General features: G+C 54.8%; 1 protein-coding gene across 1 annotated transcript in view; it reads left to right on the plus strand.

Annotated features, from left to right (window-relative positions):
* The window catches only part of JADE2 (jade family PHD finger 2), an 81,971-nt gene that overhangs the window by 13,578 nt on the left and 47,377 nt on the right, over positions 1 to 21,016 (plus strand). The window contains exon 4 of the mRNA XM_059825209.1: positions 8,976 to 9,133. Within this exon, the coding sequence (XP_059681192.1) occupies positions 8,976 to 9,133 (158 nt within the window). The remainder of the gene's footprint in view (positions 1 to 8,975; positions 9,134 to 21,016) is intronic.

Below are 21,016 nucleotides of genomic sequence, written 5' to 3' on the forward strand. Positions count from 1 at the left end.
GGCTGCAGAGGTGACAGTTGTCCTCCCCTGCCCCGCGCCTGGGCGGCAGAGACCTCGGCGCAGAGCCCGGCTGCGACGCCGATGGTGCCCGGGCATGGGCATGGCTCTCCCGCCCTGCCTTTGCCCGTAGGCAGAGGATGGACGCGGGCAGCTACCAGCAGCTTCTTGCATCTGCAGCGATAGCAGTGGAGCAATCTGGTCATTTTGATTAATCTCCTTAGAGCTCGTTTGTCTCTGAACCTGGCCTCCAACGGAGCGTGGTGGCCGGTACCCATCCCCGGGCACCGCCGGCCGAGGAGCCCTGCGAGGAGATGCTGGTCGTGCTCCCTGCCCCGGGAGCTGGAGGGAGGGGGATGCTCGCTCGGGTCCTGCCTGTCTTGGATGCTGAATCTGCAGCGGGGAATAAGACGGGCCTGAAGTACGGATTTCTGCTTCTTTTAGTGGCGCATTAGCGCAATCCTGCCCCCGGCTATGGGGCTGCTGGGGATATGAGCGCAAGCCTCGCTGGTTAGACTGCAGTCATCAAGTCCTCTCTCCTGTTTCTGACAGGGAACAGTTGTCAGCGTCTAAGGAGAGAATCTAAGAACAAGGCAAGTGTGTAATGATAGTCGCCGGTTTTATCCGCCAGCTCCCAGCCATCAGCGGCCTGGGGACTCCCTCGGATGCTGCCTCTGACTCACTGCCTTAGCTGGTGTTTTAGTCATTAGCTCCCGAACTATTGACTATCCAAAACGCTACCCGGCAGTGAGTCGCACTGCTAGAATATATTGGGGGGGGGAACCCTGCTTTTTTGTGCAAACCGCCTGCCTGACGCCCCTCCAGCCGTCCCTTTTCTCAGCTGAAGAGCCCTGCGCAGTCCCAGCTCTCCTCTGCGGGTGCTGCTCATCTCACCGGACATCCTCATCGCCCTTCTCCTTCGGTCCGGACCTTCTGGAGAGGCGGGGACCGCAGCTGCAGGCAGGGTTCAAGATGAAGGGGAAACCACAAGTTTATACAATTTACATTATTTTCTGCTTGCCTTGTTTAGATATTACTTCCGTGTTTTGAAAGCTGTCTTTTTATATCTCTTTACAAGGATTTAACCCTTTTCACAAACATCCTCGTTGTTTCCCTTCTAAAAAGTAATCCTTAGTGCGTTAGATCTTGTTTTTTTCCCTGCGCTAGGTAGATAATGGGCCAGTGCAATGGGGATTTAGTCCCTAGGCTCTCCACGCTTGAAGAAGGGCTTTTATGACTATGGCCAAGCAAGACTGGACATGCTTTTACTGGGCTGGATGAGGAGAAAAATCCGTCTCTGTTGAAAGGTTTGACTGCAGTGGCTTTGTCACTTTTCCCAAGCCGGCCTGGGGATAACAGATTAATACCATTGTCTTCGGAATGCTGAGAAGGGCCAGAGAAAAATGCTTCTTGTTCCTATTTTAAATTCTGTTGTTCGTTGAATCTTTAACATCCAGCACATTTCGAGAGGAAACAAGACTAGATGAAGAGATAGCAGGCTGGCTCCCAAATGAACGCGAGAGTAAGTATTTTTTCCCCCACAGGCAGATAATATCACTGCTTACAAACACACACCAGGCACTGCCGCGTTTCGGAGCCTTGCTACCGAATATCGCCGCTCGACTCATTTCGGAAAGGGCTGAAAAAATGTGATACGAAGGCAGGGAAGTAGGGCTGGGGGTGGGAGGGGAGCAGCGGGGCTGGCAGCTGAGGGCTGCGCCCGTGGAGGTGCCGGCTCAAGCTGATGCGAAGAGAGTTTGTACAACCAAAAACTATTCCCAGGGCTCCCATTGTTCCCGTTGTTTTCTCTTTCTCTAAAAATCCTTGTGACTCATGACATACAACAAACAATTTTATGCTTGAGAGAGTGAAGGGCTAATAGCGCTGGCTGGAAAGGAGGAGGGAGCCCTGCAAATGAGGCAGCCAGAGACTCCCCTGGTCCCGGTGTGGATGGAGGAAGGGGGTTGTACACGGGACACGGCTGCCGGGACCGCAGGCAGGCGCGGGGGGAAAAGAGTGTTGAACCAAAACCTAAAGAAAACCTGTTATCTCGGCGTCAAAAAGCACTCCCGCATCCCTCGTGCGGTGACCCGCTGCTGCACGTCCTTCACAGCGATGCTGCGGAGAGGCGGCCGGTGCGAGATCCCGCATCGCTGCGGCGGAGGCGAGGGCGCCGGGGGAGGATTGCGGATTTGTTGGGTTATAGGAGGGAACAGGTTGAAATGTGAGACTGGGTGCAGGCTGTGGCCCGTCCGTTCCCGCTTCTCCTGTCCACCCTCTCCCCAGCGAGCACGTTGCGCTTTCCAGCATGCGCTTGATTTTGAACGACGGGCTTCCTTTCTCTTACATTTCCTACCAGTGCTTTGCAGCGTGGAGTGCTTTGGAAAGGTGTTTTTGTGCTAAAACTTTTCAGGGATACAGATGTTTTTGCATATAAACAAAATTGCATCCCATCCTGGGACTGGGAGCAGGGATGGAGCTTGTCCCTCCGCCCCACGAGCGAGGTCTAACCGCCCCGCGGTCAGCTGGGTGCAGATGCAGGGGAAAATGCGTAACGCAATTCCCGCGGGCTCGGAAAGCCTCGTGCGCGGGGACCCGGCCTGCTGGAGCCTGTCTGTGTTTGGCTGAGCCGCCTGGTCCCTTCGGAGCCAGTTTTCACCCGGGGCTGGTTTGCAGCAGGCGCCCGGCTCCGGCGGCCCCGGCTGCGTACCGGTGTTGGGTGATGCCGAGTCCGTGCCGCCTTGCCGGGTGTGATGATCCGCGCCGGGTCCTGCACGGCAGTCCCTGGGCTGGCTGCTTCTTTAAAAGCTAATTAAAACCAGCGCTAGACGAGTGTTTCTTTTCGTTTCGATTTAAAGCCCAAAGCAGATACAGCTTTTTGGCTCTCACCCAGGAGCCGGTTTCAGACGAGTGAAAAGTCGTTGCCGCGGGATCTGAATTTGGTGTTTTCGGGTCGGTGTGTGGGGCTGAGGGGATAATTGGCAGGCTCAGACCTACGGTGCAGTCACTTGAAAAGCCGAGTCCTCGACGGAGCACATAAAGTGGGAGCTGAATGGCAGTGAGATTGCGGCGCCGCTTTATTAGAGGGGTTTGTGAGTGAGTCAAAGAAGCTGGAAATCAATAGGAGGATTGCACGGAAAGGTGGTGGAGAGGCTCGGAGAGGGGCTGGTTGGCCGCGGAGGAGGAGGAGGAATGCTGCTGCAAAGCGGCGCAGCCTGGGAGTCCTTCGCTAAGGGTTCCTGATGCATCGCGGCGTGCCCATCGCAGCGAGGCACCGCGTGCCACGGCATCTCCTCCCAGGGGTAGGTTTTTCTCCCTGAGGTTGCCCAAGTGTTGGACAAATTGATGCTGGTCCACGCAAGAGCTCCTGGAGATGCCCAGCAGCCGTTTCAGGGGTGCGGGGAACCGCTGCACAGCTGCGTCTGGCAGGTGAAGCAGCAGATCCTCTGCGAGGTGGAACGGCCGACGCACGAGGTGTGTGTGGCTCAAGGAGGAGCTGAATCCAACCCCCGCCTTGCCAGTCTCTGCCGTAACACAGGAGCGTCCTTCCCGTGCCAGGCTGGAGCGGAGTAAAGCGTTAGGATGTGAAAATCGGAAGATGTGTTGTATTGAATTAGCTCAGGGGGATTTTTTTTTGAGAGATAAAATTGATACAGCTTTTGCTTCACAACAGCAAATCACAGAAATAACAAAAACCGTTAATGTATTGTTGGGAATGCGACGGCTTTGGTGTCCCAGTGACTTTTCCTGTTCCTGGGCCACCGGGACTGGCTGTCCTGGGGAGGCAGTCAGTCCAACAGCGCAAGCTGGTGGGCTGAAAGGATGGGGAAATAGCAGAGATCGGTAATACAGCCTTGCCTGGCCGGCGAGACGTGAGTAAGGGTAACTTAAAGGCTTGCAGCCCTGGGAAATGGAGCTGCCCCAGAGCGGGTGGATCCGCAGGACCAGGCTGTGGTTGGCACTGGTGGTGCTGGGACAGGAGGGGTGAGCTCGAGTCTGTGACTGTCCAGTAGTTCTTCGGTCCAGGGAGGAATAATTGCCTAGAAGCTGTTTCCTACACAAGAAGATGTCGATGGGACTGTGTGTGCAATCAGACAGCTTCTCCACGCGGCGGGTGGGACAGCTGGAGCAGCAGGACCTCTGTGTTGGTGGCCTGAGCTGCTGGGGGGAGGTCGGTGTCCTCCTTGGGCTGCTCTGGTAGAGCCTGGTCCATGACGTGGGGTCGGGGTGATCACACTGGGAATTAACCCGCCACCTCGTGTATGAGCGACATGGATGTGAGCGGGGAAAGCCGGCTGGGGAGCCGAGATGTGAGGCTGCTTTGGGAATGGCAGCGGCGGAGGAGGTGAAGGAAGCTGCTGCATTGATCGTTGCTTTCATGCAGTACTTGGTGGTTTGCTGCTACTGCCTCGGTGGGTGCGCTTGTGCCAAGGAGCGGTATCTTCAGGAGTATTTTTATCAGTTCTTACTCTTTATCCATCACTGTAATAGCCACAGACACCTGCATTTTGCGTGCTATAACCCGGTGCTCCGTGGGCAGTGTGGGAAGGCGGTGGTGGGTGCAGTGGGACGCGTGGTGGGGTGCAGGCATGGTCCTGCTGCGGGTGCTGGGGCTGGCGATGGGGAGCTCCCGGGGGCATCTCCTTTCATTTTGCCTTTTCCTTGCCATGCCCTGCTGTGAAACGCTCCTCGTTGCTCACCCATGCATCCGGGATCGGCAGGGACCGAGAGGGAGTGTTTCTCCGTGTGCCTTTCTTCTGCCTGGGGTCTGAGCCTGCACGAGCACGCCGACCCCGACTCCTGTTCCCTCTCGCTTGGAAGCATGAAGGCAAAAACGTCTTGGGATTTTGCAATTTCGTGTTCTTTTTCCCCATCTTTAAAGCTGACTCTAGCAAAGGGCGAGGCTGGCTCCCGGGCATCGGTGCGATGCATCTCCGAGCATCGCTGAAACCTGCCTGAGGTTCCTGAGCAAGCAGAGGTAATAAAGTGCGCGTCTTGGTTTGGCCATCCCCACCGCCGGCAGATCGATAGGCAATAAAGCGGATCCCGCCGCCGAGCTGGAAGGGGAGGACGGAGCCTGGCCAGGGCCGCGGGGGGAGCGGGGCAGCCTGGCCTGGGAGACAATTTGTCAGCTCCTGTGGACGGGGAGAAACAGTAAACACTCCTATTGAGGGAAAATTGCTTGTTTTCTGGTACCCGACTCTCTCTTCACCACCAGGTCCTCGGTTCATCAGTGCCCAATTTATCCTTTATTTGGTTTTCATAAATAATTCAGAGGAGTTTGAGTAGAATAATTGAGTCTTTTCCCAACCCTAATCCCAGACAATTCAAAACAAAAAGACATTTAGATTACAATTTGAGCGTATTAGCTGTTGGGAGATTTCCAGACAACTGATCTGCTTTCCTTTACAATTTCTGTGCCGTTCTATCATTTCTAAAGTGTTCTGCTTTGATAGTTAATAATTTGAGCATTTCCAGTTCTTCATGAAAAGACAGAGGCATCGCTGTGATAAAGTGCGGGCGGGCGTGCTGCCGTTGGATGGGCGAGCTTATCTGTTTTCCAAGAAGGACTAAATAAATGAAGGAGTGAGATTGCAAATCCAGCCTGCAATGTGCCTTATCATCTTCAGGGAAATAGATACAATCGTGCCTATTTGGCTTAAAATTAAAACTAAAGCCTCTACGCCGATGTGAGCTGAAAAGCCAGAAGGGATGAATTTGGGGAAGACTTAATGCAGGAAGACACGAGCCTGGGACCCGCACCATGCAGAGGGGAGAAATTATACCAAGGGCTGATCCCGTTGCTGTGTTTTCCAGCGCGGAGGCTGCGAGTCCACGCGGCGGTTTGCTGGAGGGTTCTGCATCTGCCGAGGATGGTGGGAAGCATTGGTGAGGCTGGGTCAGAGCAGCGGTGAGCAGCGTGGGGTGCACGGCCAGCTGCCCATGGGATGCTGCTGGGGCGCCTGGCCCGCTGAAGCCACGACCCCAGCAAACAGCCGAGAGCGCTGAAGAAATTATCTAAGTGATAGCCATAAGTAAAGCAAAATGCATTTAGTTTCCCCCAGGAGGATCGGATGGAGCCGTTTTGTTTCCTGCCTGTGGTCGGCAGCCCTCGGGGGGGACCAGGGCTCCCCAGCCGCGCTGCCAGCTGCTCCCCGGGCTGGTCACGACGCAGGGCATGTCGGTGGAGGCTCCTTCATCTCCCTCTTCATCAGCAGGAGGAAGGTGATGGGTCGGGCGTTGACGTAAATCCGCCGTGGCCGCCCACCCCTGGTGTTGTCCCGAAGCGATGGGGCCCGTCACCTCTCAGGCTGTTGCGCGCCGCTGTCTGCAAAAGAAAGTGGGGATCCTTGTTTGGGATAAGGCTCTGGAAAGGGCGCTGCTGCAGTGGGTGCCAGTGCCCCGGGGAGCGGGGAGACCTCTCAGGGCAGGTTAACAACACGGATGGACTTTTCTGGGGGTCGATCGCCCTGGAGAGGACAGTCCTATGTCCCCCATTGCTGCTCCTGGGCTGGCTGCCGGGTCGTGCGCCCTGCGGTGGGAGCAGGAGCCTGCCTGCTGCCCTGCGCTGCCTGCACCACGCTGGGCAGGCGCAGGGAGGAATTGTGTGTATTTGCGTGCCATGGAAGGGTGATGCCATGGAAGGCTGATGCCATGGAAGGCTGATGCCATGCTCCTGCAGCCTGCGGCATTGAAGGGGGTGTCCTCAGAAGGCAACTGAGTTGGCAGCGAGGGAGGTGGAGGGCACTTATATATCAGCAGGATCCAGTCCAGGGAGTTTTGAAAACCTGTTGGGTGCCCAGCACCTTTGGAAACCATTCCTACCTGGCTTTGCCCATGAATCCTGAGAGCAAGTGTCTCCAAAATAATGTTTTCTATACCAGTTTTGCAAATGGAGCAGCGCAGATGTGCTGTGATGCTCCCACCCCAGTGCTGGTGGCCGGAGCAGGGAGGTGGCACCGGCCCCCGATGCTGCCCTCGACCACGCGTGGTCCAGGCGTGGGGGACCGCCTCGTCCGCCAAAGCAGAGCGGTCCGAGGTGGGGAGGGTCGCTCGGGTTTGCGTTGGCCTCAGAGATGGGCACCGAAATTGGGTGACAGAGATGCCGTTCGCCCGAGTTGTGACCCTGGCAATGCAGGGGGGTCAAGAACGGGGCGTATTTGCGCACTGTGTTTTAGAAAACGAGGTACAGCGGGGTTACCTTGCTTGTTTTGATACGCAGACACACAGCACTGCAAGGACTACAGCATCCCTCATTTCCCTTCTCTTGTTTAATTAATGCCTATCTTAATATTATCATTTATTTTAAATTTTTCACACTGGCGGTGTATTAAAAGGTTACTGCAGTGTCTGTAACCATGCATTTGTGGCACACAGAGACTTAAAGGAACCTGATTTTTCTCAAACAGAGCCTAATTCTGACTGTAATATGTAGGCTGTTAATTATGTTTATTGAAGGATGCGCTGAGACTGTGTCTGGCCAACTCAAATCAGGTTTATATAGACGTAGTCAAAAATGTTTCCAAGCAGATGCATGAGGAGGAAGGAACCAGTAAAATTCAAAGAGGTCCCAACATAGAAAAGGTTGTTTATGTATTGTATTTAACTCTAATTGGGTTAGCAGTGAGACTCTGAGGATTAAACAAACTGACCTAAATACTGGTCTCAGTGGTCTTAGTTAATGTCTAGTTTCCTGCATCTCAGCCCATTTGGTTTCCCAAATACTCTCCAAAGCACGTTATCTTTGTATCAAAGTCTAAAACCATGTTGTATCATTTACTGCGGTTCTGACAAAGCAACGCTCCTTTGGAAAATAGGCTCTGCAGATTAAACAGCGTCTGAAGAAAACACCTGATCCGTCCCGGCCCCGCAGAAGTGGCAGGGATGGAGTAGGTAGAGCGAGATAGTGTCCAGGCATGATTGCTGGCACCCTCGGTTAATAGCAGATGGTAGAGAGGAGAAATCATCCATTTTCATTTACAATTTAGTTTTATGCTGCAAGAGGCAGGATTGCTCGAGTCATTGCTGTCAGGCAACCCTCTGGAAGGAAAACCTTATTAACCATGAAGGTTTTTTTTGGAATGAGTTTTTCATCCGAGTATATTGGGGGAAGACGCTGCAGGGCCAGAAGTGAGATGGAGAACGAGCCCATTCACTCTCTGAGGGGCTGGAGGATTTTCACAGAGGAGGGGTCCAATGTCGGTCTCACAGGAGGTTTGTTGGGTTAGGAAAAATCTCCATGTGTTTGGCTGTGGATGTGTAAGCAGGCACCTAGATCACCTTTTAGGGGGATATCTTCCAGCTCTAGCGTAACCCAGCCTGGCTTTATTTTGCCTTTTGCTCCTCCGTGTGCAATCACCACTGGAGCAATCGAGCCCCGATGGGATACCTTTGGCTGTCCTCGCTCAGGGCAGCGAGGTGACGCGATGGGGACGTGAAGGGGCTCGGGGCGATGCGGTGGCTCTGTGTTTCCCACAGCTTCGTTCATGCCAAGAACAAGTCTGAACATGGAGAAGCCCAGTTGCTGCACTCCCTTGGCGTTCGGAGTAGATATTCGTGTGGCTGTGTTAAAACGTTGATCCCCTAAGAGAAAGCAGCCTGTCATTTCTTTAGTTCAATGCTAATTTTCAGCCCGTGTCTTGGCCGAGCTTGCACCCTGCGGCTGGATTTCACATCTGCCTGGGTTAGGGGACCGGGGGGGGGTTGCAGCTGCGGGGGCTCGGGCTTTCGGTGCTGCCTGGCCAAGCATGGGCAGCCCCTGCCTGCACACCTTGTTCTCCCCGACTCCTGCCCAAACCTCCCCCCGGAGGTGACATAAAGTGACACCCCGAATCCGTGCCGTTGGGGACGCAGGCACCCACCATGCTGTTCCCTTGGGGACCGTTTCCCCAGGGCACCCTTCCCCGGGCAGGCATGCACCCAGCCTCTGCCCATCCCCTTCACCCTGCCTGTTGGATGGTTTTTTTTTTCCTGTGCAGGTTTTCCGTACGGATCTGATAACGGCCATGAAGATCCCCGACTCCTTCCAGCTGAGCCCCGACGAGTACTACGTCCTGGCCGATCCCTGGAGGCAGGAGTGGGAGAAGGGCGTCCAGGTGCCGGCAAGCGCCGAGGCCATCCCCGAGCCCGTGGTCAGGTAAGCGAGCGGGGTCCCCTCCCTCGGGTCCCCTCCACGGGGTCCCCTCTGCCTTGGTGGGGTGCACACCGTCTCGGAGAGCATGGAAAGGGGATGCGCGGGGACCTCCTACCGTACCCTGCCGTGGGCAGTTGCTTTCTGAAAGTCCCTCTCGTGCGTCCCCAGCTTTTCTCGGGTGGCAGCGAGGAGCCGTGCCAGGCGGGCCAGCTCCTCTTGGTCGGGGAATTTTAAAAAAGACCTGATAAAATCAAAGGGAGGATGAAAAAACACCAACAGAAAACCACTCAGAATGTCAGCCTCTGCCTGGCAGGTCGATGCGTCTCCATCTAGAAACACACGGCTGTACCGCTGGTGTTTCACGGCAGGGGTGCAGGAGTTGGCCCTTAAATTAAAAACTTTCCTCTTTACCATGTAAGCTGTTTGTGCGTATTGGAAACGTGACGAGCGTGCCAAGATTCGGGGCTTGGGAAAAGGAGCCCAGCAAATAGCCAAGCATCTCCCGGACCTTGTAGAGACGATGTCTGTCGGCCTAGATCGGTGTCTCATTAGCTATTTTAAAATAGGGACCTGAGTTTTAAAATAGACACTTAAACAGCTGCTCGGGCAGAAAAGAAACGTGGGGGAGCTGCTCCCCGTTGGCTGCGCGCGGGGGATCGTCCCAGGGCGACGGCCGAAGCTGCGGGGGAAAGGCTGGTGCTGCTGGTGGGGGGAACCGGGCGGGTCAGGAAGGGACCCCAAAACTTGTAGGGTTGGACCTGAAAACTCGCACGGTCAGACCAAAAAACTCACAGGGTCGGCCCGCAAAACTCGCGGGGTTCGCAGGGGCTTTGCAGCTGGCGCACCGCCGGCTCCGTGGCGTGCGACGCTGGGCGCGTGTTCCTGCGGAAGCGCTCGGGGAAGCGCGGTGCCGGCGTGGTGCCGGGGCTGTGTGCGGGAGCGGGGCGGCTGCGGGAGGATGCGTTTTGCCGAGGGATTTGGGCAGGGTGTGAAGCCCAGCGGAGGCTCCGCTTGTCCCACAGCGAGAGCAGCTGCTGCTGCAGCTGCCGACCTCGCTTCTGAAGTAAACTTTTGTGTACGCTCCCCCTCCTCCCCCGGGGAAAACAGAGAAAGAAATGAAACTTTAATGAGTCTGAACACATCAAAAGGGAAGTTGTAAAGGGGGCTGTTGAGTTGATTTAATCCTCGGGAAAAAAAAAAAGAAAAAACAACAAAAAAAAACAAGAGAGGAGAAAAAAAGCCCTATGTGTGGAATATCTTTTTTTAGTTGTCTTTGATAGCTAACCGCAGTCTGGACTCGCAAGCGCTCTGCTCCCCAGCTGAAGGCTCACGCTGGTTCTATTTCCAGCCGAAAAGTGATAGCTCGGCGCTGCCCGGGCTGGCGGTGCCCATGTAAAGCCAGCCTGAACAGCGGGCTGCCCGCGGGCGCTGTGTCCCGGCGTTCCGTCGGGTGGGGTTTTGCATCCCAGACCTCTGAGCCGGGGGCTGCCACGGCACGGGGCAGGCTGCAGACGTGCCCCTCTACTTTTCCCTAAGCCCTGGTTTTCGGGGATCCCCAGGGGCAGCTCTGCGGGTGCCGCCTATTCCTGCGCAGGGATGCTCCTAAAGCGATGCCTGGTGCAGGTCATCCCTCCCAGGTCCCCATCCCACCCTGTCCCACTCCAGCACCAGCCCTTTCCCAATATCTTTCAATTTTTTTTGGATCGTTACCGTGTCTCTTCAGCCCTCTCTCCTCTAGACTGAACAGATCCATCCATTTTAAGCTTTCATCAAAGGTTGTGTTTTCTGGAGTTGTGAAAGTTTTTGCCACCGTCTTCCAGGCTTCCCCTGGTTTTGCCCATGTCACCACAGGGACATGCCCACGGGCTTTGGAGGGGACATCAGACACCCCACCGCAGCCTGGCGCTGCCCACTCACCTTGAGCTTGGGTTTCACTTCCACTGTCAGATCCTCCTCTGAAGAATTTCCTACTTCTTGGGGTTATTTTGCTCATTTGATTATTCTCAAGCGCAGCACTATGCCATAATCCTTGATGAATTGCCTCTTGCAATAATTCCAGCTCTTTCTTCAATTCCTCAGCGCCGTTTTGAGTTCAAGCCTTGCTCTGCAAAGAGTTTGTGACTTCCCCTTCGTCAGAGCTAAATTCAGCAGACTGAGCAAGCGTAGCTCGTGTCTGCGTGAGGAAGCCTGGCCCCGCAGAGCTCCCAGCACGGCCGACAGACACCAGCGAGCATCTCCTGATAGGTAGCGTTGAAGCCTTGCTACGTCAAGATGGGTCCCATCTGCTCCTCTCCTATCCATCCGCTGCAGAGGTCCCAACCCGCATCGCATGGTTCTTATCCCCTGTTATTTTCTGCATGCGTTCATACAGATTGCTTATTTATGTGTTTCAGTGGTTTTCCCCGAGTTTTCTTTTCAAAGGCGGATAATGTGTGTCGTCTTCTGGTCTTCTGAAATCTGACCCGTTCTCTGTGACCTCTCAAAAGATACTCGTTAGTGGCTCCATCACTCTCAGCTAATCCCAGGTGGATTTCTGCAGCCCCTCTGGGTTGCGACGGGCCCTGCTCATCCCAGGCTGCTGCGGGATCATGCTGCTTACCCACAGCCTTAGCTTCCTCGGAGGTCTTTCCTCTCTTGTTGCTCCATCTGTCTGTCCTGCACCGCGTCTCATCTGCCTGAACCATCTCTCTTTGCTGGCAGGACAGCAAGCATGGCCCGAAGGGCTTCATCCTCCGACTGAAGCCTGTTCAGGGTATTTTGCCTTCGCTGGTGCCATGGGAGTGGAATGAAGAGCTCATTTTACAGAGCATTAATAGTTGCACCTGGTTTGTGGCCATGATGCGCGTCCCAGGGGGACATCGGTGACACTGCCAGCTATTTTTTAATCAGGACAGCATCTCTCCACCAGAAGGCACGGCAGAGACGGGTGTGCTCCTCCCGAGCCGTTCTCCCTCCGATAGCATCCCTGCCCTCGATGTTTTCCCACGTGGGTCACCAGTGTGAGAGCTGGGGATGGAGAGAGCAGCGTTGGGGCTGCCAAGGACCGATGAAGCCTGCAGTCCCTTTCGTATCTCCAGCGTTAGCCAGCTCCCTCGTGCAGCTTGCCCTCTTTTGCAGAAACATCACGTATTCGTTCACAAGAGATGACTATATTTCACCTGCCTAAAGAGAGCAGCCTTAAAAGGCCTTACAACTCCATTTGCCTCCCTGGTTTTAATGGCTTTCATTTGCCCCCATCTCCATCCCGGCAGCAGTGGTACCTCGCTGGTCCCACCTGAGCTGCTGCTTTCGCTACCGCCCTGTGGCTGCTGCCCCACGGGCTCCGCACCAGTTTCCCCCTTTGCTTCCAAACTTCCCTTTCTCCCTACTCCAGAAATTCCACATAAACCCAGCGGATCCTCCCTGTGTCGGACATGGGCAGTCCGAATGTCTTTCTCTGCTGAAAAACATCCCAGCACTGATTTTTTTTGTAGACCGGGGAGTTTGGAGCCCAGAGCTGCCGCTCTTCCTCGCTGCCGGGGCAGCGTTTTGCTTTTCCCCCCATCTCAAAGGTGCAACGCAGGGGTGTGACAGAGTATCCTGCCCTTAGGTTTGTGGCAGCAGGGCACGGATGCCCGTGGAAATCCAGTCCTAATGTTGTCACTCCTGACAGCCATTTCCATGTGAAATTCCTAGAGGGAGGCGGGGGGGAGAAGCCACGAGAGCCCTGGGAGCTGGAGAGCAGGCAAGCGCTGCCTGCAAAATAATCCTCAGCCCATCATCCTGTGACCCCCGGGGTCTGGGTCCTGGGCTGAGCGGTCGGCAGCGAGCAGATTTTGCCGGGGAGGGTGCGAGGGTCGCTTCCCACTCCAGAGATGGCTCTCGCCCTCCGAAAGGTGCCTTGTACGCAGCCGCTGCTGCTCTTTTCATCTCCCGCCTGGGCGCTTGGAAACCAGCTCTTCCTACCCGCAGCCTGCCTCTAGGTTTTGTGTCTCCGAAGCTGAAAATTAGATTTTTTTGAAACATTTGATTTTTCTGGAGCTCTAAAATGTCAAAAGCTGGGGGTGAGGCAGAAGGAAAGAGCTGTATTTTAAGGAATGCTTTCCCCAGAAAGCCACCCTCTCAAAATGCCTCCACTAAGAGCCACCTTAAACTCGAGGGTCCTTTCTAGGTTAGTGCAAATCACAGTGCAGTTGCGAGGAAAGCGGTGGGGGAAGAGGTGCAGCATCTCTTGGCTCGGTGTCCTGGGAGGCACGGATGCTGCCGCCGGCCGCCCGCACACCAGGGTTATCAGGCAGCGCAGGAGATCAGCTGTTTCCACAATCATTTCTGGCTCATCGCTACTGAAAAGGGTTTTCTTTTGTACGGTAACGCGCCTGAGAATTGCCCAGAGCTTGAAGGGCTCCAGCGTGGCGAGAAAAGCCACTCGCAGTCGGATGAGAGCAGGGGAATGAGGAGTCGAGGCGAGTTTCCCTTCCGACAGGCAGGGAGCGGCAGGCTGGCATCCTCCGCCTGCGCATCTCCAGGTCACCCGCCCTGGGATGTGGGTGGTGATGACACTACATCCTGGTCATGACACTACATCCCATCTCTGCTGGAGCCCATAGCCGAAGGATTGCCACAGGCTTTCCAGAACCAGAGATGAGCCTTACAGCTCCCACGGGACCTCCGCAGTTATTTTACAAATGGGTAAACTGAGCCACGGAGATTCCTACTGTGAGTCAGTGGTAGAGCCAGGTACGAGATCCCAGTCTTCTGTAGGGGCACAGTTGAGTGCTGGATGCAATATTGGAGCATCTCAGCACGGCTTGAGTTTAAGGATTGTGCAAGGTAAAGTAGCAGGAGGAGTTATTGCAACAGTCTCGGAGCCTCGGGGCTGTGGGTACCACTCCTGTTGTAAATGGGAAAGAGAGGCTTTAGATGAGCTTTGTCCTGCCAGAGTCACACCGTGATACACCCAAGAGGAGAGTGGGCCTTGCTGGTTTGCCATGGGTGCTCGTGGGAGGCTGTGAAGCCCTTCTGGCAGAGCGGGTGTGCAGGGACCCGACCCGGGCTCGTCCCTACCCGCTGGTGGCAATGCCGGTGCGGTGCACGGCGGCGCGTTGAGCTCCCTCAGCAGAGCGCATCGCTCCATAAAGCAGTGGCAGCTACGGGTGATTTTGTGCACCTGTACGAGCTTTAATTCCTCCTTTATTTAATGATTTAACATTTTTGGCATGCGGCTCCTTCCCGGGGCGGACAGGGATGCGGGCAGGATCTAGAGGTGGCTCTTGGGTCTCGCATTAAAGCCACATTAGTATGTGCTGTAGATTCTGTTTCCTGTGAATTCGCACACAGCGGGAGGACGAGCAGGAAGGCTGCTTCTTGCTGGCAGGCTTCCCAGATATTCTTGGCGTTGCGGATCTATACTTGCATCGTTGCTGTGGCCCTGTTTTAACAGAAAACAGAAAGTGCTGTGGCAACAGGAAGGCACAACCTCAGCAAGTACCCACTCGGTGACGGCGGTGGCACCAGCGCAAACGCCATCTGCCATGTCGGCACAGTGTTTGTGTCACTGTCCTGTCCTCATCCCTTGGGTCCCCTCTGTCCCCTCTCCTTTACGCAGGTAAAGCAGCTCCTTGCTGTGCTGCTGGGCGTGCGTCGAGCTGGTGCGGGGCTGGCTGTGCCCGGATCGTGATGCGGAGCTGCCCAGCGTTCATCTCCTTCGAGCTGTGTTGCTCTTTAGTGGACTCCGGTCCCATAAGGAGTTGTCCCAACGTCTCCAGGAGGTCCAGCAGTTCTTTGAGAGGTCGCAGAGTTGTTGGCAGGGATGTTCACGCCGTGGTTTTGCCATACCAGCGTCATTGCAAAAGGGAGCAAGGGGAGGGACACAGAGTGGGTCTGCTCATGGGGAGCGGTGTCGGAGATGAATGTACTGGGGTTGGAGGAAGAATTAACTGGTGCACCAGTAATGGGTGTAGGACTGGGGCGTGTCCCCGCCCTTCTTCCCTTCTGCTCCCTTGGACACCTTGGCTCATCCCAGCGGGGCTGGATGCCACATCCCGAACACCCAGCACGGGGAGGGAGCGGTTCCAGCAAAGGGAGAAAGTAACGCCGGGAGCGATCTCTGCCGTGGTGTGTGGTCTGGTAGCGCCGAGGAGCTGCGGCCAGGCTGGCCCGGCAGTGGGGTGGCACGATGCAAACGTCCCAGCAATGCCTGGACTTCACCTCTCCCTCTTCCTCTGCGTGCAGCAGGAGCCCTGGAATGGCGGCCAGGCTGTATCCTTGCGGCAGCACGGCTCCCAGCCCGGGGAGGGCTTTCCGAGGCTTCGTTCTCAGCATGCACTGTGTGAACCAGCACACTTTGTTCTCGAGTGTGGAGATTGGACTTCCTTTCCTCGGTCGGCGACGCAGGCTGGCTGTTGACTCATCAGCAGCTTCCCTTGGGCTTTGCTGCAGAAGGGGCAGGCGGGATTCTGCAGCAGTTCGTGTGTCTTTTGGAGCAGAGATTTTTTGTCTTTTGACATGAACCTTCTTTTTTTTTTTTCCCTCCCTTTTTTTTTCCCCCCTTCCCTCCAGCTCGTCATGAAAAACGTGTGAGTTCGGGGCTTGCAGATGCCACGCTGGCGGTTTTACAAAGGGCTATTTCTTGGGTCAGTTATCCCCATTCTGTGGCTGCCTGCCCTTAAATGTGCCTAGATTCTGGTATGCTTCAGCAATACATGCACACTTCCCTTTCAAGATCTGAGACTCTGCTCTGATCAAAAGAAATAAAAATCCCAACCGCCCTAGGCCTAAATGTTTAGATCACAAGGTCTGGGACACGGGAGCGCGGGGACAGGGAAGCCCGCTGCCGGGACGCCCGCGGTGACGCCTGGCCGCGGCGAGGGTGGCCGGGCTGAGCTGCGGGTCCCCGGCAGCGCTTGTGCTCAGGGCTGGCCGGTGGCACTGGTCCAGGACAGCGAAAAAACCCCAGCGATGTAACATCAGTGAGTTCCCTCTGCAGCCCTGCCGCTGGGAAAGGGAGGTTTCCAGGCGGATCTGCGCAGGCAGCCCTGGTCCCTGCAAGCAGCGGGGAGGGACGGGTTGTTTGCAGGGTGGTCTGTCCTGCCGCTCTTGTAGATACCTGATTTAGGATGGGGTGAATCTCCTCCGCGGCAGCAGCGGTTCAGTGCGTCAGAGGGTCTGGGCAGTGCAGAGGGCGGTATCTGCGCTGTAGCGGGTTGTTTGTTCGCGCCCCGTGCCTACGAGTGCTTTGCAAAGGAATAAGCCTGATTTACTCTGTCTGTTACTTGTAATCATTTCTGTTTTACAATCTGCTTGACAAGTTCTCATGTGGGCTTTCAGCAAGTCCTCACCTTTATTAGTTTGCTACGGGAAACGTGTTAATCCAGCCTGTTCTTACCTAGTACTGAGCCGCTTGGACTTTTATTTTAAATGTTTGCTAATCCTCCCAGTGGATGCCTGTGGTTTATACTGGATCAAGCACACAGAAGGTCAAGTGTATTTCAGCAGTAAATGTATAGAATGAACAGGCTTGCTTCCCGCTGCTCCGTAGCAAGGTTTACAGCTCTCGGGACGGACTCCGGTTTGGTCCAGCCTCGGGAGCCTCCGCATCTCGCTCCATCACCTCCGCTCTCCATCCAGATCCGTGAATTTAGTGTATAGCCGGGCAAACCGTAGCAGATCTGATTGCTGCTGCTGCTTGCAGCCCAGCAGTAATTATATGACCTCTCAGTGATTTAGTGCACCTTGTGTCCCCGTTGAACAATACAAGAAACTATTACTCTTAAGTGCTCTTCAGAGTGCTGGGAGGAGCAGGACAGCCCGGCAGCGGGAACAGCTGCTCGGTTCTTGGTGCTGCTGTGGATAATCCTGTTGAATTCAGGTGAAGCCTGCGCTGAATGTGAGCTTTACCACGTTCCCAGGACCTTGGTGAGGTGGAGAAGAACTGGTAGGTGTTTATTTTCAGTGCACTTGAAGAAGGTCTGGAAAACGCACCAAAACAAGCGTAGCTGCATAGCAATGTGTGGATGGTGCACGAGGCAGACGGATCCCTCCTGGTTTTGTGGGATGGGCTGTGCGCTGCTTCAAGTGACTCAGCGTCAAAGCTGTTCTGTGTTTCAGGGTTCGGCGTTAGCGCAGGGATTCAAAACACGTTAAAAAAGGCTGGATGCTGCCTTTCCAAATTCCTCAAAGCTTTGCTTTCGTTGGGTTGGTTTTCCGTAAGGAGACCCGTGCGATGGCACCGTGCTGATCACAGGTACAGTCATCTTTGTGCCCTCGTCTGTGTTTTGAGCTTTCCGACGCTCAGCTCCGTTAGCAGCAGGGTCGGGGGGGTTTGGCCAACTCCTGCTCTGCTGTGGCTCGTGCTCGCAGCCCCCGCTCGCAGCATGGCAGGTGCAGAGCCGCTGCCGTCGCTCACAGCCTCTCTCTCTGCTCCCCGTTAGGAGGTGGGTACAAATACGAGTGGAGCTGTTTGCATTACTGAAATCATTGTGGAAACATTATCTGGCTGAGATAATTAATTCCAGATGCTTTAACGTTAGTAGCTTGGCTTAAGTTATATAAAGAAGCAACATTTTTCATCTTTTTATATCCAGAAAAAATACGCCTAAGTCTCCCTGCCTTCCCTAGTTGCAATTCCAATATATATATTGCTTAAATGGAAATGAGCAGAATACTAGTGACCTGCTGGCTGGGTTTGGAGAAGGTTGGCATGCAACGTGAGTCCCTGAAGGGCCATCAGGTATGTCAGTGGTGCTCTGGGAGAAGGAGAGCAGCACCCATGGGTGCTGGCGCTGGTGCTGGCTCTGCCCTGGTCGCCCGCGGGGAGCAGATGCTGCCTGAGCATCCTCTGCAGCTGCCCTGGGGTCGGGGGCTGCTGGGTTTGGGAGCCAGAAGGGTCAGAGCCCCCTCCTGCTGCCTTTGGTGCCACTGTTAAGGCTGAATGGCACAGAGAGGAACGGGGGAAAGGAAGACGAAGAAGATCCTTGCACAGCATCAAAAATTACGTGTGGGTTTTGCTCCCAGCCCAGACGCTGCTTTTGTCTAGTCAACCAGAAAAACATCTGCGTTTCGTTGTTCCAGCCAGCCCACCAGCAAACCGCTGGCTGGCCATCGCCGTGCAGCCGCGTCCGTGCAGCCGTGGTTTTCTTCTGCACAGAAGTTGTGCAGATGGACCCGGCTGTGAAATGGTGCCCGTCCTCTCCTCCGCCTCGGGAAGGCGGACGCTGCTCTGCAACTTCCCAGCGCTGCACCTGAGCGCTTGTTTGCCAGGTCCCTTCTCCGGTCTGCATCAAAATGATTTTCTGGGCACCGAATCAGAGTTGAGACTTAAATAATTCATTCGTTGAGCTAAATGTCGGTGAGATTTAGGCTGGAATATAAACGTGAGAAAGACAGGGAGATCAACACTCTGGTCTTTATCTAGTCTGCTGACTATCAGGCTTTTTATATGGTGATAAACAGCTCAGAAACGAAATTGGAAAAGCTGTCTGGGTTTAACAAGATGGCTGTTTAGTGCCTCCTGTTCACTTGTTTTCCTCTTTTTATCACATCAAAGAATAGTGAATCACTTTCTCCTTAAAGGATTACATTATTCCAGAGGCTTGGAAGGACCCATTCTGGTTACAGGCTGTTACCGGAGTGGATTTTAGATGGAGAGGGGAAACCGGAGCATTTTTCTTACTGCACCTGTTAATTGCAATTTGGAGCTTCAGGTGCATTTCCGTAAAACTTCCAGAACCTGTCTGTATAAATCCTCAACCGCCTGCAGCAGCTGAAGAGCTACCCTACCCCCTCCTTGACATTTTGCACAGAGATGAGATTGTCACAGGGGGATTTCCAAACCCAAACGGCGAGACCCTGGACGGTCCAGGATCCAGAAGGAGTTTCCCAGCCAAGACACACGCATGGTGCCGGGGCTGCAGCCTGCGGAGCTGCATAGCATCGGTCACTGTATGCTCCCGATCGCTGAGGGTGTTTTAAAAGCTGATAATGATTATTTATAATATTCACTGCTTGGAAAGTGCCGAGCGTTTGGGGATCAGCTGGGAAAAACAACAGCTAAAGGGATGGCGGGTGGAGCTGAGCTGCGATGTCCTGGGCTGGTCCCTGCCTGGCAGCGGATGCCGGGGTCACCGACACATCTCGGGGTCCCTGACGCATCCCGGGGTCCCTGACACATCTCCAGCGCAGGAGGGATGGGGTGTGCAGGAGGGATGGGGTGTGCAGGAGGGATGGGGTGTGCAGCCTGCGCAGCCACCCAGCATTACGTCACCCGGAGCCACACTCACTGGCTGCTGGTACCCGGAGGGCAGGACACTGCTGCAAGCAGGATTAACCCTTCCTGAGCATCCCGAGTGCCTCTTGGGTAGCACAAAGGGACCTTCACGGGGCTGAGCATTGGCCACCCGTGTCTGTGCAGTCGGGGGTTCCCTTCTGGGCACGGGCGCCTCTGTTACAGGAGCTTGGTGGATCCTCTTGGGGACAAATCCAGCTGCTTTGTTCCCCCCAAACAGCAGCAAGAAGCCAAACAAGAGCTTCAGAGCTGAGCCAAGTGTTACCGCCTGCGTAGGTTTTTGTGACAAGCGGTTTACTAAAGGTTTAGGTCATACCAGGGGGTAGTGCCAGCCCAGCTGTCCGTCACCCCCATCAGCAGTGGTGGTGACGAACCGTGCGGTTACACCAGGCTGCTTGCTAGAGCATGGATGTACATGGGAAGGGCTGGGATGTACGTGGGAAGGGCTGATGTTAGGTTACCTGCATCAACTTTCTTTTGCTAGAAAGGCGCCTGTTACAGCCCCTGACATGAGGATAGCCTACGAACGACACGAAGCGGGGTGGCAGACTGGGCCACCAGACCGGACAGCCACCGCAGGTTCCCCTTCCCGGACCCACCTTGGACCCCCGGGCTGAGCCCTGCGCCTGCGGCCGCTCTGTCCATATGAATTTTTGTGGATTTGCAAAGGCTGTTGCCAAATCTTCAGGGATTTTGGCTCCAACAGCTGATAAGGAAATACTGCAAATTCTTACTTCTCTGCACCAAGCTGTCCCAGCAGTGCCAGCTAAAAACGGGGCTTTAATTCTGTTGAGGTTCTTGTTTGTTCTCCAATAAAAGGGTTTGGTGCCAGCAGCCTGCCCAGACCCACAGTGTCACTGCTCTCCTCCCTGGGACCAGCCGCCTCCAGCCCTTCCTCTGCTCCGTCGTGCGGGAGGACGCGTTGGCAGGCGCCGGGTACCAGTGGTCCCTCCCGCGGGGTCCCGGCTCTCTGGTTTCAGGTCTCCTGTCAGCGGCTTGTGCCAGGGGTGACAGCGGTGTGCCCGCAGGACTGTGAGCTCTTGAGCTGGTAACCGGCACGTCCCCGACGTTACCTAGAGCATCTTCAGTCGAGGAGGGGAGTGGTGAAGCGCGCAGGCACCCCTTAGCACCAAGACCTGGATCCTAAAGATGCTTTTAGGCTCATTCAGCCGGTCCAGCTAGCTTGCATGCCGGTCTAAACATCAGGCCAGTTAATTTAAAATCTAAAACCCATTTAATATCTTCTTGGCATTCCCTTTCTTCTTTGAACCCAGCTTTGGGAGGATAGTTTTTGGCTCATGGTTTTACAATAGCCATAAAAGTGGATTAAGTAGGTGTAATATGGTCGGTAAATGTGGGACTGGGTACGCTGAGCGTCACGAAATGTTGTTTGTGGGTTGCAGCTCTTTACCGTGTCCGTCCACCACCGTCTGCAACCCCCTCCTTCGCCCTTACGCCACCGGGCTCTTGTTCCTGACATCTTATATTCCGCTCCACTATTGAGAAGCAATAGCGCCTATAAAATCTATTAGCTTAAGTTCATAAGAAGATTGGGCATCTGGTCTGAATGGCCTGCTAGATACTATTTTAATAAACAGAAAATGAAAATCATCCCTTTAAATTGC

This window comes from Gavia stellata, chromosome 16 (genome assembly GCF_030936135.1).
Source record: "Gavia stellata isolate bGavSte3 chromosome 16, bGavSte3.hap2, whole genome shotgun sequence".
Classification (NCBI taxonomy): Eukaryota; Metazoa; Chordata; class Aves; order Gaviiformes; family Gaviidae; genus Gavia; species Gavia stellata.